At 38.6% G+C, this 23,899-nt stretch overlaps 1 protein-coding gene across 5 annotated transcripts in view; it reads right to left on the bottom strand.

The window, feature by feature from the left end:
• PKP4 (plakophilin 4) overlaps positions 1-23,899 on the bottom strand; it is a 251,341-nt gene that overhangs the window by 183,275 nt on the left and 44,167 nt on the right. For 4 of the 5 annotated variants that reach the window (XM_090280118.1, XM_090280126.1, XM_090280122.1 and 1 more), the window contains exon 2: positions 1,603-1,778. The exons of the other annotated variant lie outside the window; for it this stretch is intronic. In XM_090280118.1, the coding sequence (XP_090136244.1) occupies positions 1,603-1,645 (43 nt within the window). In that variant the 5' untranslated portion in view covers positions 1,646-1,778. The remainder of the gene's footprint in view (positions 1-1,602; positions 1,779-23,899) is intronic. 5 annotated transcript variants of the gene reach the window in all.

Genomic DNA, 23,899 nt, shown 5'->3' with positions numbered 1-23,899 from the left:
GACTGCCTAATATGGTGGTGAAAACTGAGGCAAAAATTCAAATGAGTCAGGACCACTGTCTCAGTGAAGGTGGTAATATGACCTGGAGTTAGATAACACTGATAAGGAGGAGAAGACAGCAGTGGTAAAACATATAAAAGGACTAAAAAGGAACTGTGGGGAGAAGAGCAACTTCCTTTAAGAATACTTCAAAAAGAACACATCACGCAAAACCTGTAACAGAAAACAATTATTCCTTTATCATTTACATGCCAAGTTACAATGATGACTATAATCCTAGGAAACCTTTTCCTTCATTTCCAGGTGGTCTGTTAAAGGAGAGTACAAAGTCCTCTGGTATCATGACCCTCCTTGCTTCAATATTTTCATGGGATACATCCAGATGCAGCAGGGAGCTATTCCTCAAAACCCAGAGAGACAGCAAATGGGATTGCTCCCAGAAATTTAGAAAAATCAATAAAATGAGGATAATGTTGGATATAGATGGAAATAAACTGAGTGAGTAAATGTATTCACCTAAAGAACTTCAAAAAATAATCAAGGAAAAGGCTATAACAACCAGAGAAGAATCAGGATGTGATTATGATCCTTCATAATTACCATCAGAATTGAAGAAGGGAACAGTCTGTATGAAGCACAGAGAAAGAAAACCCAGATTCTGGATCTGAGGAAGTGAAAAAAGTCACTTCAGGTTGGTGCAAAAGTAATGTCCTACTTTTTTAAAAGAAAGTTTGAGATAGTATTTATTAAATTTGTGCCTCTTCTTATAATTTTTTGATGTCACAGCGACTAACTTATACCTTATTTTTTCAGATTATCGAAGTATTGTTCATAATCGTCCACAATATTTGCACCCGTGTTCATCCCATCTAAAGACCACTTTAGAAATGTTTTACTCTATGAGTTTCATAAAGGTGCCAATGCAAGTACAGCAGCAAAGTTGACTCAGACCACTTATGGGGACGATGCAGGGACTGAAAGAAGTTGGAGGAGGTGGTTCTCCTGTTTCCGAAGTGGGGATTTCAGTTTGAAAAATGAGCCAAAAGTGGGTCATCAGAAAAAACTTGATTTCGAAATGTTGTAAGCTGTTGTCACAGAAAACCCCACCATTACCTCTAGGGAACTTGCAGAACAATTTATAGTAGCCCATACAACTGTGCTATGCCAACCGAAAAGGATAGGAAAGGTTTCAGTAGTTGGAAAATGGGTCGCACAAAAACTGTCTCCAGACAATCTGCAACAGTGTGTTGCTTGTTGTGAATCATTGTTTTTGCGACACCTTCAGGGGCCATTTTTAGGTAGCCTTGTTACAGGTGTTGAGAAGTGGATCCTTTACCATAACGTTAAACGCCGCGTAAGAAGAGTTCAACAACCAAGAGGAGGACTTCACCCAAAGAAGATCATGTTGAGTGTATGGTGGGATATGGAAGGAATTGTCCATTATGAACTGTTAGACAACAATTAAAGAATCACTGCTAATCTTTACTGTGAACAACTTCGTCGTCTGAAAGCAGCTTTGAACCAAAAGCGACCCTCCTTAGTCAACAGAAAGGGTGTCATCTTCCATCATGATAATGCTCGTCCTCACACAGCTCAACTCACCAATAATTTCTTGGAAGAGCTTGGTTGGGAAATTTTGCTTCATCCTCCGTATTCTCCTGACCTTGCTCCTTCTGATTATCACTTATTTGGGGGACTACAGAACCATTACGATGGTCTTAGGTTGACATCAAGAGAAGAGGTTGAAGATGAGTTGGATTCATATTTTGCTTCAAAACCTAAAGAATTTTACAAGCATGGTATTTATAAGCTAGTTAACAGATGGAATGAGGTTCTAGAAAGCAAAGGAGGTTATGTTAACAAATAAATATTTTCATAATCATGGGCTTTTTCATTTTTAAAATACATCTCAAAATTGGACATTATTTTTGCACCAACCTTATATTTTTGCTATAAGGGACAGAGACAGTCTTGAAATGAAGTCTCTCATGAAACTATCTCTTTACTTTTTTTAAAAAATTTTATTGATTATGCTTTTACAGTTGTCCCAATTTCTTTTCTCTCTGCTCCCCTCCACCCTGTGAACCCACCCTCCCCCCAGTTGTCCCCCACTTTTAGTCCATGTCCATTGGTTGTGCATATAGTTCTTCTCAACATCTTCCTGTCTACTCCACTCCCTCCTACTATGCTTCTTAATTCCTGCATCATCTCCCTCCCTTTTCCCCTCCCCACTGACCTCCCCCCAATATTTCCCCATATCTATATTTCTTTTTCCCCTCTTGATGTCTAATAGTTTGCCTTTGTTTTGATTCCCTAGCTTCTGCTGTTGGTTGTTGTGATACAGTTCTCATTTTAATGTCCATAGTTTTGATCCTCCTTCTAAACAAGTCCCTTTAACATCTCATATAATAGTGGTTTGGAACTAACAAACTCCTTCAGTTTTACTTTGTCCTGGAAGCACTTTCTCTGCCCTTCTATCCTGAATGACAGCTTCGCTGGGTAGAGTAATCATGGTTGTAGGTTTCTGATTTTCATTACTTTGAGTATTTCTTGCCAGTCCCTTCTTAACTGTAAAGTCTCCTTTGAGAAATCAGCTGATCAGTCTAATTGGGACCCCTTTGTACATAATTCTTCTCTTCTCTATTGCTGCTTTTAAGATTCTCTCTTTATCTTTAATTTTTGACAATTTGATTATAATGTGTCTTGGAGTGGTTCTCCCTGGGTCCAGTTTATCTGGAACTCTCTGTGCTTCCTGGACCTGTAAGTCCATTTCCTTCTCCAAGTTAGGGAAGTTCTGCTTCATTATTTTTTCACATAATTTTTCAATTTCTAGTTCTTCTTCTTCACCCTCTGCAATCCTGTAATTCGAATGTTCGTTCGCTTATAGCTGTCCCAGAGGTTTCTGAGCCTCTCCTCATATTCCTCACTTTTTGTTTCCTCTTTCTGCACTGGTTGACTGTTTGTTCCCTCCCTATGTTCAGATTTGATTTGATCTCTGGCTTTCCCTTCCTCACCACTTGTCTTGTATATATTTCTGTTCATTTCAGCAGGACTAGCCTTCATTCCTTCCCTGTCTTAAGTCCCGCTGTTACGTCTGTAAGCTGCCTTATGACTATAGCTCTGAACTGAGCCTCAGAAAGATTCTTTATTTGTTCATTGGTCAATTCCTTTATTTGTTTTTTGGATAGCTGCGTGATTGGTATTTCAATCATTAATTCTGCCATTCTGACTGTTTTGTTTATCTGTCCCTCTTGCGTGGGGCACTGTCACACCTCCTACGCTGTATTGGGCGGAGCCCCGTGTACTCGTCACAACCTGGTGACCTTTCTCACCACCCTGTGGCGCTTTTCGTTGGGGCGGGGTCCAAGATGGATTCCTGCTGTTATTCTCCGCTGAGAGACTGGGAGCCTCCTCCTCCGTCCATGCCCTCCGGGTCTCACAGTCTGAAACAATGGGGTTTGCCTTCCCCGGCGTTGGAATCTCGACCCGATGGGTCTGGTCTGCAGCCAGGGCCGGCTCTCAGGCACTTCTCTCCTTCCCCCAAATATGGGTGTGTGCTTACCGGGTCCTGCTGTTCCTTGCTGCAGCTGCTGCCTCCAGCACAGCTTGATCTTTCAGCTGCGGGTTCAACCCTCCTACCCATCCAGACGAGCACCACTTGTTTATGACTTCATATGATGGATTTCCATGTAGCTTTATTTTCTGGAACTTCTGGTTATTTTTGGTTTTGCGATAGTTGTAATCCTTAGTTGCGGAGAGAGACAGAGCGTGTCGGTCTATGCCTCCATCTTGGCCGGAAGTATATCTCTTTACTTTGACAGGATTCTAGGTTCAAGAAGACTGTTTGGCAAACTTGGACATCTTGGTTATTGTGAATTAATAAATTAGCACTCTGGTTTATATGTTAGTCCCCCTTCTTAGAACTGCAAAGCTGAGGACCAGGTCAAGTCTGTAGTGACTTGGAAGCTCTGCAAAGTGATTTTGGGGAGGCCTTGTCTCCACCAATAGCTGTTTTCTCCAGACAACAATCTACCTGAATGGTCACTCATTCCAATTCAGAAATTTAAGAACAAGTTAACATATGAAAAGGTTAGTCACCATGACTAACATATGTCTATTAGTCACTCTAGAACAGGATAAAAACAGCTCCATACTTAGAGAGCTGCCTAGGAAGGTTTTAGGTGTCAACCGTTCCACAATTTTCCACCATTGCTGTGCTATGCATTGCAATTATACAATATGAGTGTTAATTAGGCTCAATTCTTTCAATATTCACTAGTTTAAATCAACTTTTGCAAAGCCATGCCTTAATTCTGGGGTATCATTTGTCTAATTTGTTTAAAATTTTTGCTTTCAGAAAACAGTGAATTTAATTATCTAAAGAGCAATTTCAAAACCTCTTCAGGATAATATGATTCAGTATTCCACACGTGCTATCCAGAAATCACCTATACGATTATCTCTATTTTTGAATAAAGCCTGTCCTCATTAAAATTCACAGTGCTTTGTGTGTTTCTAGTCTCATCATCCCAAGGTACAGATGTATACAAATGTATATACAGGAATGGGCCTAGGTAGGTTTACAGTTGTTCATACGAAAAAATACTTCCGGGTTATGATTATTACAATAGCTTTATTAACTCAAAAGAATGTCACAATACAACTGTAAACCTACTTTTGCCCAACCCTATGTAATAATCTAGAATTGTCTTCAAATTTATAATAAGCAACTAGAAAAACTTCTCTCCCAACAGGTGGATCGTAAAAATTTTTTAAGTCCTCATCTGAGGACATTTTTTTTCTTTGCTTTTAGAGACAGAGGAAGGGAGAGAAAGAGAGAAACATTGACTGGTTGCCTTCTTGTATGTGCCCCAACCAGGGAACAAACCTGCAACCTGTGACCAGGAATTGAAGCCCATGACCTTTCAACCTATAGAATAACACTCCAATCAACTGAGGCACACCAGCTAGGGTGAATCCTACCATTTTTAAAAATTAAGATATCATTTATATCATGCCATTTCTATTGACTTGAATACTATCCAACTTTATGATTAAAAATGGTTTACTCAGGATTTTTTTTTAACACCCCATGGGACTGATTCAGAGTGGGTATTTATTATGAATAGCTCTCATTTACATATGTATTTCACTTGTAAAATTTAAGTGGCGTGTCATAGTCAGATGGAAGGTAAATAAATGTTTTCTGTATGAAAGCTTGAACAAAAATAAAATGCAAGACAGAAATGTTTCACTTTGAAACTGTCTTCCTAACTATTCTCTGGTGTCTCTGTCTCTCTCATATAAATACAATTAGGCATTGCTTAACCGAGCAAATGCTATTCATCACACCAAAAGTACATTAAATTTTTCAAAGTTACAGCAGATTCTCCAAATGTACTCTTTTCGTTCAAAGGGTAGAACATTTGTTTGTTTTAGAGTACTGATAAGTTTCAGCATTCAAGTAAAATGGTGTACCTCAAATTAACCAAAAGGACACTTTTGATCACAATATGCATGGAAAATAAAGACCATTGACTTAAAAGGTTCTGTAAGACTGGTTATGTAGTAGAGCTCTTTAACATGGGTTTATAGATGCTTGATGTTCCCTCTCTCTTACATTTTCTCTCAGGGCTCCTCCCTTCACTCACTCCATCTCACAGAAGTCTTCCCTGATTGGTCTTTGGAAGATGAAAAATAGCAGGGGAAGAATAAAGGTAAATATAGTAGTAGTTCACTAAAGAAATCAGAAGCAAAATTTATGTGGGAATTAGGGAGGTGCCCCTCTGAATGTACTTGTCCCCAAACTGTGGTCATCCTTGCTAGCAGTAGTGCCCTCTCAACACAGCCCTCCATATGGTACTACGTTCCTGTCTTCAATCAGGTGCTCAAGGCTGAGAAAGTGGAACTGGCCCCTCCACCAACTCCCTCCCATGGCTCCAGCCCTTTACTTCCTGCTGCTTCCTGAGCACAGCCACTCTACCTCCTGTCCTATCAAACTCCACAATCAAGCCTAAACCCAAGCTCACTGCCGCCCGCTTCATCAAACCATTTCTTCCTTACACACACATACTTTGTAAGTGCCTCATCCTTGAGGAGGCACTCCTCAATGTGTTCTGAAATTGTCTTTCTTGGGGGGATGACTCACTTCTCTAGTCCCAACTAATCTAAAGTCTTAACAATGCACAATGCTTATTTTCACCCACTTTTATCTGCTCCTTAAAATATTCCCTCATCTATTTACACTTAAGTTATTTGAAAGCAGAATCCCTGCCTTCTATGTCTGTATTTTCTTTCGTGCCTAACACATGTGCTGGGGCATGTCATATAATTCCTGCTGACAGAACTGGTTCTACTAAGTGAGGAAACAAACTGGCACTCTACTGCTGCATTTACTGAAAAAATGTTTAATATATTAGACAGCTCATATTCAAAGAACCACTGAACAAACTGCTTCCCTAAAGAAGTCTTTTGTTCAGTAGTTGGCACAAAAAAATGTCAGAAAGAATCAGATTTCATTTTCAATCTTCCTAGTTAGGGAACTTGTTTCTTTTCAGGTGAGGGTTTGGACTTTCTTAAAAGGAAGAAGTTAAGAAAATAACCACAAGTCAAAGAAGTTACATTCCAAATGCAGAAGATAACACAATTTATGCCATAATGTGGTCACACTGGTATTTCTAAATTCTCAGCTGCATATCTAGTGTATAACTAAGTATCTTTTAAATGAGATCCAATAAATCAGAACTATGATTTCCATAATAATATAGAAAGCTGCTACCAAAGTCTTGAGTTTGTCTCAATACATTGAAACATCACATGGTCAGATTAAATGGGCAGGAAAATGAAAGGACTGGATTATTCCACATTTTAATAACATGTTTTTTAATTGCTGATAAAAATATAGGTTTCTGTGCTCTGATTTAATAAACAGATCCAAAGCAGCATTTAGTGATTTTAAAACAGTATGGCAAAATATCTCAAAGATTAACTTTGTTTACATCTCTTAAAATTGTTTTTTTTTGCTTTAATACTTCATTTATTCCGAGTGCAAAGATAATTTCAGTCTATCAAACTGAATTGATTTAAATTCATAATCTATCAGAATCTAAATTAATATGATATATTCAAATCTTATAAGTATTTGGAATTTAAAATATTGTGCCCTAGATGTATTTTTGTGTCATTTTAATTGGGGGGTGGGGAGGTGGGCAGGTAGAGACTTGCCTTTATTAATCTGAAGATTATAAACTGTGATTTGAAGTTCACTGATAGTGTGATAGGGATATGCTCATATTGCTCTTAGATAATGCAGAGAATTACCTAATGCCCTCTGAAAGGTGGAACACTCACCAATAAAGTATGGCATTACAGAGTATAAATAAGTAATGATTGATAAATATTTAGAACCCTGGCAAGGCAAATAAAGAGAACACATGTTGGATGACTTTCCACAGCCAACCTAGAATCTCTCTACAATTAAGGTAATAGTGTGAATATAAAATTTTGATGCCTAATCAGCCTACTAGGATTATAAAGTCTGTGTCAAACAAAAGTACCATCTGTTCATATGAACGTGTGTACCCTCACAAATCCTAAGAATTGCCATGACGTATAATTTTGAACATCAGAGGTACCATGAAAAATAATGCATTTAATTTAACGTTTGGTGAAGATGGTAGGGAAAAAAGGCAATATGCTCGTTTTATACCCCAACAATTCACCCCTTTTTCAGAGAGACCACTGCTACTCTGAGAGCCGCTAGATCTCTCAGTATCTACCTATATATCAATTATAAGCTATCACCAAACACATGCAAGAATTGTCAGCGGGAATTAGCAATTGCCTATGATATGCAGTGGTTTCTAACTTTCCCCTACTGCCATTTTCAATGTCTCATACGAAATGTCTAAAGGAGTAAATGCTCTTTGGGTAGGGAAAATTGGGTATCCCTGCTAAAGGAGAAAGCCAGTACCTACCTACCCTGTGGCCTAGTACAATAAGCAGAGGTGGAGAAAGTCTGTTATTGGGAATGGATCCAGGAAGTTTTCAGGAGGAGGAAGCTCACCATAGAGAGCTCTGGGCTCACATTACACAGCAGCATTCAACTGGCAATAAAGATTTAGAGAGCTTGTCCTAGTAATTCACATTGAGGAAAGTCTCTGACCCCCCCCCCCCCCCGGGGCCCCAAACATCATTTTCTTATTGATTGTTTAATAAAATACATTTCCTCTGCCTTTTTGATACCTGTGAGAGAAACCAAAGAAGTTTGAGAGAGGCACCAATGTTTTAACTTTAATAATCTGAAGGTCACAAAAAATTGAAAAATACTAAACTAAGAAGCCAAAAGCCTGTTCCTTTGTTAAGACCTGCAATTTATTCCCCTTGCAAAAGGAGTTTTTTTCAAATGAAACAATTTAAGCAAGGGATCAAACTGAGAGAGTGTCGGATGGAACACATCTAAGTTAGTTGGGAGAGTGTCATGTTGCCATAACTGAGTCCCAGTTTCACAGTACCCTGTTGATCTTCACTATTGTGATATCTAAACCAGCTGGTTTTCAATTTACTTTCGACTAACAGCTGCCATGAGAATCTACTGAAATTACATCACAACAAAGCCACTCCCATTAACAACATAAACTTATTTCATACCTTCATGGTGGTCAGTCATATGGAAAGAAACGTTGAGAAACACAGGTCTCTCTGCAGACCTGAACTTGTGTATCCTGAGTCAATATGATATACCACCAATCACTTGTGGTAGGAAGGAAGGAAGGAAGGAAGGAAGGAAGGAAGGAAGGGAGGGAGGGAGGGAAGAAGGAAGGAAGGAAGGAAGGAAGGAAGGAAGGAAGGAAGGAAGGAAGGAAGGAAGGAAGGAAGGAAGGAAGGATGGATGGATCTTGGCTTGTGTGGCTCAGTGGATTGAGCGTCAGCCTGCAAACCAAGTGTCGCTGGTTCGATTCCCAGTGAGGGCACACAGCTAGGTTGCATGTCAGGTCCCCAGTTGGGGGTGCAAGTGAGAGACAACCACACAGTGATGTTTCTCTCTCCCTCTCTTTCTCCTTTCCCCTTTCTCTAAAAATAAATAAACAAATAAATTATTTTTTAAAAAAGGAAAGGAAGAAAGGAAGAAAGAAAGAAAAGAAAGAAAGAAAAGAAAAAGAAAGAAAGAAAGGAAGGAAAAAAGGAAGGAAGAAAGAAAGAAAGAAAGAAAGAACAAAATAGCCTGTGCCTGGATGGAACAAGATTTACGCTGATCAGAGAAATCACTCAGCCTTTTCCCACTACTGACTTCCTATGATTCCACACTGCTATTTGTGAGAGACAAAGTAGTGACAACACTTCACAAGACTATGTCCTCTAAAGTGAGTACAACCATGAAGAAAGATCATGAACTAAATATGGTACTTTCAGCAAACAATTAGCCATTCTTTTATTAAACACTTTTGATGTCTCTTCCCTAGTCAAAAATAAAATATTTTAACCAGCAGTTGACTGACCCACCCATTCTGAAAGTATACAAGGTGAAATTATATCTACAGAAACTTCTTGGCAATGTTGCACATTAGCTCTTTGGTCAGAGGACACAGGGAAAATTTCCACTTTAATGTTTCTTTTCTATTCTTTCCAGTTTTAGAATATTCCAAATCATAAAGTTTTACTAAAATGTTAAAAATACATAGACAAGTACAAATTCTGAAGAGATAATTGTGTAAATCCCTAAGCGGATTTCAAAAATAATCATAAAACAAATAAACGCAGAAACTAAGGCTAAGGAAGCCCTTATACCAAATTCAAGATTAGTCAAGAAGCACTTCTGTCAGAAATGTGTGAGCTCACCAACACGTATCTAAACATTTTTGTGGCTAAATTATGTGGTAGTAACATATACTTGAGAATAATAAAAACAATAGCGTCACAGAACTCTAGAAATTGGAAGGACCTTGAAGCTCAACTAGTTAAATGCCTTTCCAAATTCTTTATTTTCTTAAACCTTTTTCTAAATAAATTAAAGTGATATCAATACCTTAAAAAAATAAAAGCAGGAGCTACAGGCCTCCTGGACCTTTATCTCCTCAACCACAGCCAGTCTGGAAGCTCCCCTGAGGAAGATTATTTAACATCAAGGATTGAACAACAGACAGATGACTGCAGGCTCTGAGTCAGGACACAACTTGCCTAGTCTTGCTAATGGGTCTGCTGGTTCTCAGGCAGGGTTCTTTCAGTTGCAGCATGCAACCAAAGCAAGAGAATCCTCAAAGAAACATGAGTCACTTCCTTCATGCTATGCAAGCTTTTAAAAATTCAAATCACACAGTATAGCTTTGAGGGAAATAGTATTAAACATAATTTACTCTTCTTAAAACGTTTTAGTTAATAAACATAGGTTTATTCTTTTCTAAATGTTTTAGTTAATGTTTCAGAATGAGGACTCTTCCTACTCATAGTTGACGGTGTGCCTCCTGAGCATTTCTGTGTTCCCCACAAGAGTTAAGCTGGCAGAGAGATGGGCCACAGCCACATCTCATGTCCCCTTGCCCCACACCTGTACTTTAGGGACAGCAGCACTCTAACCTTCCTTCTAACTGCCTCTGTACTTGCTATTCTAACCTCATACTGTTAAGTCACTTTGCCTAAGAGAACTTCTTGACCATGACCCTGACCAACCTCCTCCTGGTCATCCTATGCCCCTCATTCTTTTCCCCCTCACCCACCCTGCTTTCTTTTTCCTCTTAACACTCATCACCACTTTGTCTCATCCCCTCCTCACCTCAAATATAAGCTACATAAGTACTAAAGACTTTGCTCACTAGTTATCAAAAGAAACAGTTATCAGCAGGCAGCGGGCTGCAGGAGAAGAGCCTGGGCTTCGGTGGAGCCCTCGTCATACGACTAGGGTTAAATTTTCTGAGTCCTAGGTGTTCCTAAGGGATTGTCCTTTGGTTTTCCTGGTATATCTACTTTTTGGGGGGGTGGGGTGGGCAGGGGAGGTGGAATCTTAAGGCTTTGATGATCAATTCTAGGCTAATTACTAGAAATATGATTCTGAAGCCCTGAGCTTAGTTCCAATTTTCATGTTTCCTGGCCATCAACATCATGTCCGTCCTTCCAGATGCTCAAACTTAGCATGCCCAGAGCTCATTTCTAAATGTGTGGCTTTTGAGTACCTTTCTTTTCAGTATCTCAAACCATTCAAAGTAGTTACCTAATTCATTCTTAGAGTATCCTCATGAAGTAAGCAGGAGCAGTATAGAAATGTTTTATAAGCTAGAACCTGTTAAATCATGGCATCAGTGTAGGACAGAAATGAAACTCTCTTAATTTCCACCTGAAAACACTATTAAGCTCTTCTGCCCATTTCCTTCTGTGGAAGAAGCATCTTTGGGAACAATGATACAAGATAGGTTCTCTGGCAATCTACAGTCACTTTTAATTTGTTAAAATAAACAGCACAGCCATCAAAAATGAAGCTGAAACATCACTGAAATTGCACTGAGATAACTGGAAAATGTAACACGCATAAATATTCAATGTAGTCATTGCTTTGGGGACTATCATAATAAAATTTATTAGAATGCAATAATAAAGAATTGAAGGACTTCCGGCCAAGATGGAGGCATAGAAAGACATGCTGTGTCTCCCTCCACAACTAAGAAGGAATACAACTACCTCAAAACTAGAAACAACCAGAAGTTCCAGAAAATCAAACTGCATGGAAGTCCAGCTAACAAATATATAAAGAAGAAATACTCATCCAGACAGGTAGGAGGGGTGGAGGCGCCAGTCTGGTGCGGAATTGGGAGAGGTGCCTGGAAAAGGGGCGAGTGCTGGGCAGGCAGCATTGTTCCCTCTCAGACCCCTGCCCCACATACAGCGCCACAACGTGGTGAAACAGGTTGCCCTGCACTAATGAATGCCTAAGGCTCCATCACTTACAACATAACAGGAGTGACAGCTCTACCTGGGACGCAGAGGCAAACAAACACAGGAGCACGTCAGAATGAGGAGACAGAAAGAGAAGTATGGCCCAAAAGGGAGAACAGATCAAGGTTCCAGTAGGAGAATGAAGCCATGAGGAGATAGCCAACCTAACAGATGAGGAGACAGACAACCTAACAGATGCAGAATTCAAAACACTGGTGATAAAGATGCTCACAGGCTTGACAGATATGCTTAAGTATGGCAAACGCATAAGAGAAGAAGTGAAGGCTATGCTAAATGAAACGAAGGAAAATCCACACAAAACCAATGGTGAAGGTAAGGAAACTGGGGTTCAAATCAATGATTTGGAACATAAGGAAGAAAAAAAAACAGTCAACCAGTACAGAATGAGGAAGCAAGAATTGAAAAAAATGAGGAAAAACTTCCCAAATTTTACGAAGGAGATGCACATACAGGTCCGGGAAGCAGAGAGGGTTCTGGGAGAGCTGGACCCAGAGGGGACCACACCAGGATGCATCATGATTGATATGCCAAAGGTGAAAAATAAAGACAGAGTCCTGGGGGCAGCAAGAGAGAGGTGGAGAGTTGCCTACACAGGGGTGCCTATAGGACTACCAGCTGATTTCTCAGAGGACACTTTGCAGGCAGGAAGGGACTGGCAAGTAGTATTCAATGTGATAAAAGGCAACCTGCAACCAGGATTACTCTATCCAGCAAGGCTACCATTTAGAATGGAAGGGCAGATGAAGTGCTTCCCAAACAAGATGAAGCTAAAGTTCATCATCACCAAGCCATTATTATATGTAATGTCAAAGGGACTTACTTAACAAAAAGAAGATCAAAACTATAAACACTAAAATGACAACAAACTCACAACAATCAACAACGGAATCTAAAAAATAAAAACAAATTCCAACTAAGCAAACCAGTATAGAAAACAGAATCAGAGGTATGGGGACCATTTGGAGGGTTATCAGCTGGAAGGGGGAAGGGGGAGAAATGGGGAAATGGTACAGGGATTAAGAAGCATAATCAGTTGGTGCAAAATAGACAGGGGAAGTTAAGAATAATATAGGAAAGGGTGAAGCCAAGGAACTTTTATACACGACCCATGGACATGAACTAAGAGGGTGGGATTGCTGGAGGGAAGGAGGGTACTGGGCAGAGGAGAGCAATGGGGAAAAAAATTGGAACTACTGTAACAACATCATCAATAAAATATACTTTAAAATAATTGAAAATTTGTTTATTTGTAAGAGTATACAAATAATATCTAATTTGCTATACGATTATATTCCAGATTAACTGTTTTTAAATATATATATATATTTAGAAGGTCGTAAGCCAGCTTAAATTGTAAATCCAAATAATTCCCAAAGGAATTTTTGAGAGTTAATACCATCTATTACTATAAATAATTAAGTATTACTCACAAGTAAAAGAAATGTCTCCTACTCTTTCTGATAGAAGGACTAAATTATCAATGGGATATACCCATCCCTCAGGAAGATAACCATGAGAAGCAAATAAATGGTAAAGGTGATTAACCAGATAACTCTCAAATAGTCAAAGTAAGGTTCATCCAAGTTTTCAAAGAGTAATTCTACTGTGTTGGGGAGAAATGGGCTACTTGTACATTCATTTGCTCATCCCAACATTTTCTTAGTGTCCACTATGTATCAGGGACTGGGCCATGTGCATAACTGGAACCTATTTGTAGTACTGAGTTTCTAATACAGATGCAAAGTTAATAGTGTAATAGCTATTGCAATGCTCCATTCACCACCTCTTGAATTATAAAGAAAACTAGTAAACGTATATTTGGTCATCTACCAAGTAATACCAGTCATATTGTCAGCACTATATACATTTAAATCAAAATAAGTAAAATGCAATATCCTGACAACAGCAAGAAAGGAATATGGCTAAAAGGCAACTTGAATATAATTTTGTGAACCATAAAAGCTATGGTAAGCCTTTCTTACCTTTCCTGTGCTCTCTTGTATAATGAATTCATAATATTTGAAAATCATAAAAGACCACTATTTACTAAAATCCTAACCAGTGGTCCTGAAAAGTGTAGTCCAGCAGAATCAGCAACACCACACACCTGATTCAAAGTAGTCTGAATCAGGGATGCTGGGCGCAGGAACAGCAATCTGTGTTTTGTGCTTAAATATCCCTCCAGGTGATTCCCATACACAATAAAGGTTCAGAATCATTGTCCCAAAATAACAGATCAGAGGTAACATAATAAACTAGTGCTTCATAATTGTCTACATAAAAATGAAAATGCAGTATCACTATTTATAGAAAATTTTGTAATAAAAATATTAAAGATCACAATTTCTCGTTAACTATAGGAATAATGCTTTTAGACTGTAATTAACTAAAAATTGTCATTTATTGGGTTTGGGATTAAAAATAGTTCAAAGTAAATAAGTGATATGATAAAATTTCCATGAAAAAAAAAAAAAAGGAGGTATTTAAATACTTGGAATGTCCTAAATTTTAACAAAAACTTCAGTGAGAAATATAAATTTTTAAAAAGCACATATTAAAAAATTACAAGTGTATCCCCACTAAGTAAATGATTTGATAAAATATTACTTTATATTTAGGAATATAATGTCATTTTACAAAAAGTTACTTTATAAAATTACCTGCAAGATTTACTTTCAGTAGCAGGTTCTTTTAGTTGGCCATTATAGTATTTGTTTATAGGTTATCACAATATTTTTGAACCCCTGAAAGATGAAATTAGAGGTAAAAGGAGAAACAAGGAAATGTGCAGCTAAAGTGCTAGAGTTAGCTACCAATTAAATTAAATATGAAACAAATTAAAGACAAAACACTGAAATTGCTTTCTTCATATCAGCTACATGAGTTAACATACATCCATGAAATATCAGAAGCATAGCAAGTATAGTTAACAACTTGGATATTACTTATATTATCTGACAAATGTTGTTTTCCAGGAGCTGTTCCAATTCCTTCACATGTGTTATGGCTCAAAGTTTTAATTAGGCTGAAAAATTCCTAAGAGGGGAGGTCAAACTGGATTTATGCAAAACAGATGTGAATAGCAAAGCTAAGAGAGATAAGATAGGCCTCAAGTCTTTAACACTTCTTACCAAGAATTCCCATGGCATTCTTAAACATATAAATAGAAGACCACAGAGCAGAAAGTCTCAAGGATTTGTGCCAAAAATTTATTTTAAGACAGGAAGAGCTTACTATTCTTTGCTTTTATGAATGTCTACTTTCATTCTTACCCAAACCATCTTTAACACACTGCAGAGGCTATATGACATGTAAACAAACCTTCTGTATCACCATCAGCACCTATTAGCATGTGAAGTTAACACAATTTTGTTGAACCACCTTTTGTCTCCAACTGTACCAAGTGCTTCTGGGTACTGCTCTAAAGGGTAGCAGTTTTATGGTTGACATGAGGCTAGCTGGGCTAAGGGACTGGAAAGAAGTCTGACAGTGACAGAAGTTCAGACAAAGCGATGGCAGTGATCCACCTGGAAGGGAAGTGGGGAGAATGAAGAGCACTGAGGGTGAGGGGTGATGAGATGACACTTCAGTTGCAGACCAGGTGGGGCAAGGAGACAGGTAAGATGTCAGGGAAAGAGCAGAGGCAGTGACTGAAAGTAAGACATTCTGTTACAGAATTTTGAAGCTCAAAGGGACTTGAGAGACCACTGAAACGACAGCTTGGGAGTGAGAGCTCTAGAGTCTCTGAAAGCTCTTCAGAGAGCCCACACACTAGGATTAGGAAGATACAGCAATCTAAGATCTTGAGAATCTTAGTAGAAAACCCACATGAATGGTCAACTCTTCATCATGAATGCTGTTAAGCAAAGTAAAATAAACTGCTTCTATTTTACTCTGCTAATTGCTCTCAGCATTCAGAAAAACCTCAGTGAGGGTTATAATCACAATCAAATGTGCTTTACAAATATTGTCCAGAACCTGCCCTATGCCAACAACCCTGCTCCTGAAGTACATATTTGGAAAAGCCTCTGAGTGATCATACAAATGATCCTGTAGTTTTAAAGATGCAAAGGCTTGAGAAGTAACTAGATATCCTGGCTGGTGTGGCTCAGTTGGTTGGAGCATTGTCCTGTGGACCAAAATGTCGTGGTTTCAATTTCCAGTCAGGGCACATAGCCAGTTTGTGAGTTCGATCCCCTGTTGGGTTGTGTTAGAGAAAAGAACCAATTGATATTTCTCTCTCTCTCTCTCTCTCTCTCTCTCTCTCTCTCTCAAGACAATGAAAAAAAAAAAAAAAAAAGGCAGAAAGATCAAGGTCACAATCTGCATTAGGCAAGAAAACCTCATGTAGCAGCTACAATTCATGTGCTGAGAAGACAGTGTGAAAATGAATCAAAAGCAACATAATTTGGACAGACTGAAATAATCATGCACCTTTCACAAAGCTAATGAAACTTGGTTCTACCTTCACTGAAGCATTTAAATCTGCCTCTTCAACAAAACACTTAACATCAGATGGCAAGACAGGAGTGGCAAAGTTGTGGAACATAGCTAGTTCACTGCCAGTAAAGGCACATTCACTGCAGTTTAGCTAAGTTAGCTGGACATGTGCTGCGGAAGGACGGCAGCAGGGTACACAAGCAGCTGCTACTTGAGAAGCTCAAGCAGGAAGATTCTGTAGGGCAGGGATGGAGTAATCTGTGAAGATGCACTAAAGCACACCTTTGAGTGATGTGCCATCTGTGGAATGCTGAGGAACAGAGCACATAAACCTGACATGTAGAAATTAGAAATAAGAGTTCATTTTAGGCCCTGGCTGGTGTGGCTCAGTGGATTGAGCACTGGCCTGCGAGCCCAGTGTTACTGGTTCGATTCCCAGTCAGGGCACAGGACTAGGTTGCACGTCAGGTCCCCAGTTGGGGGCGCGAGTGAGAGGCAACCACACAGTGATGTTTCTCTCCCTTCTCTCTAAAAATAAAACAAATTATTTTTTAAAAAAATTTAAAAAAATAAATAAATAAAAGAGTTCATTTTAATTGATGTAGTGGATACCCAGAAAGGCCAAAAAGGCAGAGGTGCATGGCTACAATAAATATTGGGATTTGTGTTGTTATTTTGTTTTATTAAGTGAAAAGTTATCATCGGTAATATTCGCCTTTTTGGCTACACATCTCAGAAGTCAAATAGCCTGCTTGAGGCCCAGGCTCAGGAGGCCCCGGGGCCTGGTGCAACAGAGCCAGGAACCCTGCCCCAGGAAGCACGGTGTTGCAGAGTGCTGCTGAGCCAGGACCTTCCTTGGGAAGTTTTGAGGATGCTTGTTGGCCCTGCCAGGTTCAATCTAAAACCCATCTTTGCCCAGCTCTAGAAGCTATGATATACAGTATCCTAGCTTCTGAGGTCTCAAACAAAGCAATAGCTCAACAGAATGGCTCCTAGTTACAGGCAGCCTCAATCAGAGTAAAAGCAAGGGGGCGGGCCATTAAGACCTGGGGTCGCCCTGACGTGTGTGGCTCAGTTGGTTGAGCATTGTTCTGCAAAGTGAAAGGTCACTGGTTTGATTTCTGGTCAGGGCACATGCCTGGGCTGCAGGCCTGGTTCCCAGTTGGCGGGCATGGGAGAGGCAGCTGATAATGTTTCTCTCTCGCATCAATGAGTCCCTTTCTCCCTCTCTTTTTCCCTTCCCCTCACTCTAAAAATAAGTAAAATTAAAAAAAAAAAAAAAAAAAAAGGCTTTGAAGTCTGTCATAACCTTCTGGAGTCCATTCTGTCCAAAACAGAGCTGCAACAAAGAATGACTAAAGGCAAAATTGTCATAGTTGCTCAGAATATAAATAAGTGCCTTTTCATTAGCCTGTGCCCTCTCACAGATACCTACATCTCTCAGAATTTCTTTCCTTCTACTATTGAAATCTAAATTGTTCTCTTAGAGAAACCTTTTCTAATTAACAGAAGAATGGAAATCATTTCTCATAGCAGACAACCCTTATAACTTCTTCCACCAATACAAAAACTTCTGTGGCCTGTTACAAATTTAAAATAAATGTATTTAACACATGAGATTGATTTACAGATTTATACTGCAAAGTATGAAAAGGTAGGAACATTCCATTCTACTTCTATTATAAGAAGTCTATCTTTCTCCACTGATAAACAGAACATAACTGTTACCACAAAATCCTCATTAAATTGGTTAGATCTCAAAGGAATGTTATGGTTTATTAAAACTGGTCAAGGATTATTTTACCATTATTTCCTATACAATTTTATAAATATTACCAAAAATCAAAGGCACTTTGTAGAGGAAAAAAAACACAGATAAGTGGGAATATTAAAAATCAAGATCTCTGGACCCATTTATTGATCTATGTGTGGGGTACCATGCCCAGTACCACGGAAAACAGAAGAGTGAATCAGAAGCTAATGCTGACTTAAAAGAAATTAAGTTCAAAAGTAAATAATAAGACACATGGCCATAAACACACTGTTAAAAGGCATCTGAGGCAATTAAAGAAGGTACAAATAAAAGTGGAAAATGGTGTGTACATGCACATATGTGCAGGAGAAAGGAGGGTGTTAGGATCAGGTACATTTTTGTAAAAGAAATACCCAAGCTGGCCCCTGAAGGGTACAAAGCCCTTGGACAGTGAGTAAAGAAATGGGATGAAGATTCAAGGTAGAGTGAAGAGCACAGTCAGTAAAAATGGAGACAACATACTGTAGGATGTGTGTAGAGATGATGATCATTTCAGTTTGGCTGAACGACAAGATGCCTGAAGGGGGATAATGTTAAATACTGGGAAATGCAACGAAGTCTGTAGGCCAAGAAGTCTGACCCTGTATGATGGGCATCAGGGCTCCACTGTGAGAATCTAAATGGAAGAGTGATGTCACCACCTTTATGTTTCAGGAAGACCACTTCAGCTATACCATGTTAGGCTGACTGGAAAGAAGAGGGGACAGGAGATCTTGGTTCGAGCTTATCCCAGAAGTTCAGGTAGTAAGAAAAATGGAAGTAGTAATTAAACTGAGACTGTAGGTTTCAGAAATATTACAGAAGTCAAATAAATAAGTCCATAAGACTTAATAACTGACTGGACATGGGGGTAGCGTTAGGAGACAAATCAAAGATGAGTTATAGTTTTACATCTGGTATCAAAATGAAACTTGGAAAAACAAGAGAAAGAACCAATGCCAGGAGCTCAGTCTGGACACACCAGGTTGACAGATCTGGTAGTTCACTCTGATGGAAAAGGCCTGCAGAAAAACAGTAAGGATCTAATCTGGAATCACAACTTCATCGACTACAGGCTGCTTTTGTTTGGCCCAGGCTCTGGCCCCAAAGTGGCATGAGCAGTTCCAGTCCAGGGGTGCCCTGGGACGACAACACAGGAGAGCTAGTTCAATCCTGTGTATGCTGTCAAGGACTCCATGGCTGATGCCATTGACTTTGACTTGGAGATACTTCCATGAAAAAAAATGGAGGTTATTACCATCTGCAAGATTATATTTTTCGATGGCATTGCTGCTAATAAGAACTGCATTTTCTGTTGCTCAGGGAAACAAAATATAAGTAGAAGATTTTTGTGCCTTTTCGCTACAGAACTCAGGTCTTAATGAGGATGGGTTATCTGTATTTATTTATTTATTTGCTATTATGCATGTTTACCAAAGAACAAAAACATATTTGTAAGGCAAAAATGAACACTTTTGTATGATTAATAACAGACCTCGACTGCTATAATCAACAAGGCTGATATTACTGGCAGTTAGGATGATTGCTTTCTCTACAGAAGTAATTGAGCTGACTGGGGCTTCCACATTCACTACCATGCTAAAGGTGCATGCACTGTACTGCAGGTTAGGACATTCTAGCTTCTTGCAGTAGAAAGAGAAATGATAGCAGTGCTAAAAATAGACTAATTAGGAAACAAATACGCAAGATTAGTCTGCCCTGATTATTCATGAATGTAAAATATACTAAATCATCTTACATACTGTACAGAAAAATGCCAACAACTTACTATTGAGGATGGCTTTCATGACTATGTTCTCTAGTGTTAGTACAATAATTAGAACTTTCTAACATTCCTGGCAGATTACCACCTCACTTTCTGGTAAATGTGATACTACTGTGCATAATAGAATCAGAAATTGCAAATTCAGGCCTGGAGAGGTGATACTTTGTTCAATTCATGCATTGAACTTTACAACTCCCATTGTCTACTGTCTTTGCGCTTTAATATCCTTCATTTCATTCAGGAAGTCTGAGAAAAAAAATCTATGGGGCAAGGATAGTTTTTCACTTGGTCCAAGTATTACCATTTCTTTTTCCAGAAATAACTGACCTCGTTTCTAACCAAGTAGATGAAGAACAAGTACTAAGACAATGGCATGATTTATAATGCATTGTTAGTAAGTAAGGCCATGGAGCTTTCACATTGTAGTCAGTAGTGCTGTGCTCTGCCACCTACCACAAATATAATTTTTCCTCCAGGCCAGTGGACACATGCCCAGATATCCTTCAGGATTATCAGAGCACTGACGTCTGCTATTCTAACTTAAATGCGGACACATGTTAAATGTTATCTGACCAAAACTCAGTGGTGTTAACAGTTTCTCTAGAGCTAAGGAAATAACTTCTCCTAAGAAAAATCTAGGAAATTGAGCAAGGTGGATCAATGACATGCCTCACTGATACAGATACAGGATGGGGCAGGTTGCTCAGCAGGAAGGCTGGTGGGCCATCTCTGGGTTTAATGTGGGGTCCCATTGAAATACTGTCCACTTGGGTTGGTGGTTGTGCACCCTCGTGCAATGTATGCATCTAAAGTGCTAAGGAAAGGGGCCTTTTTTTAATTAAGAAAAGTCCAATGAGTCACTTAGTCTTAGGCATTTAAAATCAAGTTCCATAAGCCTTCCCCATTAATCACTACAATAAATTGCTTAAACATGTGGGGAATCTGAAGTAATTGTTATTTTGGACTCCTACTGCAGCCTCTTTCATGCACAGTATTTTATTGTTCTTATTGTATATGCTTCCACACTTATGTTGGATTCAGGAGCACAGAAGTGATGTACTAGCTCCATTGCCTCAATCCGTGGGTAGTAAGGGGAGCTCTGCTCTCTTTTGTGGCCATAGACAGTGTGATGTCACCATCAGCAGCTGTGCTGCACAAAGCAGAATCTGGTCAGGAGAGGCAGAGCAACTGGATACCCTCAAATTTCCTACCCCTGAGAAAAAAATTACTCACAAATCTCCCACTTGCTGGCACAGTGGCAACAGAATTATCTGAACAAGAGGAGCAGAAGTGTATATAAGTCACAGCAGAGCACAGTAAGTTCTAGAACAGCTTAAGAGTACCCTACCAACTTATCTCTATAGTTTAATACTGTAGGATCCCCAGACAGTAGAAGCATCCTGAAGAAAACGATTATTTAGCCAACATCAGCACAATAAATTGGATCCCCAATGATTCCAACCACAGAGGAACGCTGAAAGGAAAAATGAGGCCCAAGAAACAAAATTACTTTTCACAACACAGTTAACATTTTTGGAACACTATGTAAAAAATGTTAACACTTTTAAAGTATTTTACAAGAAAAATTCTGAAACAAATGACCAAAATAGAGAGTTCATCATGAGAATGTAGTGAAGCTGTAAAAATGCTTTTTACATCTGGATAGATTTTTTTTTGCTCATTTTTCAAATCAACTTGCAACTTCTAACGTTATACCCACATTCACTCAAAAATGTATGGTACGCTATACCATTCAGAATCCCCCCATTTTGCCCATTTTCACATTGCCTCAAGGCAATCATCCATTCATAATACGATGGCTTTTTCTTTTCCTCATTCTTTCTGCTAGACTCGATGTTTAAGTTTATAATACTCATAAAACGTTAGATGAATCTTTGAGTTCTACCACACACTTAATGTTTCTTGATCTGTTTGGGAGGGGAGAGTTGACCATACACTGAGGAAGCAATGCTTACTAAGTTTCAAAAAACTGAAACAGTATTTGAAATATGATGTCTGGCCTGCATCTCATCTGTGAAAAGTTAATGCTAAAATAGCAACCTCAGCAACCATCCATTAAATATTTCCCATGAGTCAGATAGTGCTGAGCACTTTACAAATATTCTATCATTTAATCTTCAAGGCAAACATTATCCCTGCTTTGCTGTTGAGAACAGAAGTAAAATAACCTGCCTAAAGGTCACACACCTAACAAGTGACACGGTCTGTATTCAAGCCCAAGCCTACCTGACTTTTAAACTTTTAATCACCACACTGTAAGCTTCCAGAAAAAGTGGGAAACCATTTTCTAAAGCCACATTTTAAAGGATTGGAAGACTTTTTTTAAAGGAGGAAGTAACTTCTACTTAGTGAGTATTTATTTTCTCCATGTGGTTTATATCTAGCACTGGGCAAGCAAAACCAAAGAACTAAAAAGGAGTAGGAAAAGCAGACAAGAGGGAAGGGAACTGGGAGCTATAAACTAGGCAAAGAACCAAGGGAAAGAAAGGGTACTAAAAAATGTAGCCCAACTTAAAGAGTAGCAGAAGTTATCCTATCACTGTAGTCATTATAAAAATGTTTAAAGTGATATCAATTTACCATATTGAAAGGTTAAAAATTCATACATACACCTGTTCTTTTATTTTTAACATGACTATCTTTAATGACTACATAGAAGTCTGTTGCATGATGTAGTAACATAATATTTAGATTTATAGTTTTTAATACTCTAAACAACTCAGCTGAAAATAATCTGTTCATGTGATTACTGCTTTACAGCACTTTAGAAGTCGAAGAACAAATGTACTTTTTAAAATATTTATTTATTTATCTATCTATCTATCTATCTATCTATTTATTTATTTTTAGAGACAGGGGAAAGGAGGGAGAAAAAGAGGAAAACATCAATGTGTGATTGCCTCTTGCATGCCCCTAACTAGGGACCTGGCCCACAACCCAGGCATGTGCCCTGACTGGGAATCAAACCGGTGACCCTTTGGTTCACAGACCAGCACTCAATCTACTGAGCCATATCAGCCAGGGAAAATGTACTTTTCTGATTTTTTTAAGGCTGTTCATTCCTACTGCCAACTTCCTCAACAGTAGAGTTGTGGCAAGTGAGTTTGACTATCTGACCCTCATCAGTATTGGTGGAGGGTGTTCTATTATTCTTTTCAGTCTTTCTCAGTCAGAAAAAAAGAAAAGATACAAGTGTTTTAATAGTTTTCTTTTATTACCAAAACATGCAGAAGTTTGAAAAAATAGAAGAATGGTCATTTATTTAACCTTGTTGAGCTAAAAAGAAAATCCCCCCAAAACCTTAGAGTTAGTAATTATCCGTACTTCGTTGGTAAAGAAATAAATTCAGAAGTTAAAATATTTCCAAATTTACAGAAGCCAATAGTAACACTATAATATCTAGTTGGTTTTTAATAACCCTTTACTTACAAATTAAAAGAAATGTGAAATGCACTTTATTATAATATTTAGTACCTCGAAAAAGTCTTTTCAATTGGTTTAAAAAATTTTCTTCTTTTTTAAAAATCCTCATCTGAGGACTTTTTTCATTGCTTTTTAGAGAGGAAGGATGAGAGAGAAACATTGATGGGAGAGAGAGGCACTGATTGGTTGCCTTCCACATAGCACCCGGACTGGAGATGAGAAATGCAAGGACCAGGGATCCCACGTGACCAACTGGGATTGAACCTACAACCTAGGTATGTGCCCTGACTGGAAATCGAACCTACAACCTTTTGGTTATGGGACAATGCTCCTACCAACTGAGCCACACCAGCCAGGGCAACTGGTTTAGGAAATTTCATATTAAAATTTCTAAATAAAAAAATAACTGAAAAATGAAAGTAACCTACTATCATATGTTATTTTTTTCTATCCTTGATTTCCTAGTTCAAATATTTTATTTCAAAACAAATCAT

The sequence above is a fragment of the Furipterus horrens genome, unplaced genomic scaffold (genome assembly GCF_987537825.1).
Source record: "Furipterus horrens unplaced genomic scaffold, mFurHor1.1.pri manual_scaffold_1, whole genome shotgun sequence".
Taxonomy (NCBI): Eukaryota; Metazoa; Chordata; class Mammalia; order Chiroptera; family Furipteridae; genus Furipterus; species Furipterus horrens.
Note: the sequence above shows the minus strand (reverse complement) of the source record. Positions and strands in the feature narration are given on the sequence as shown.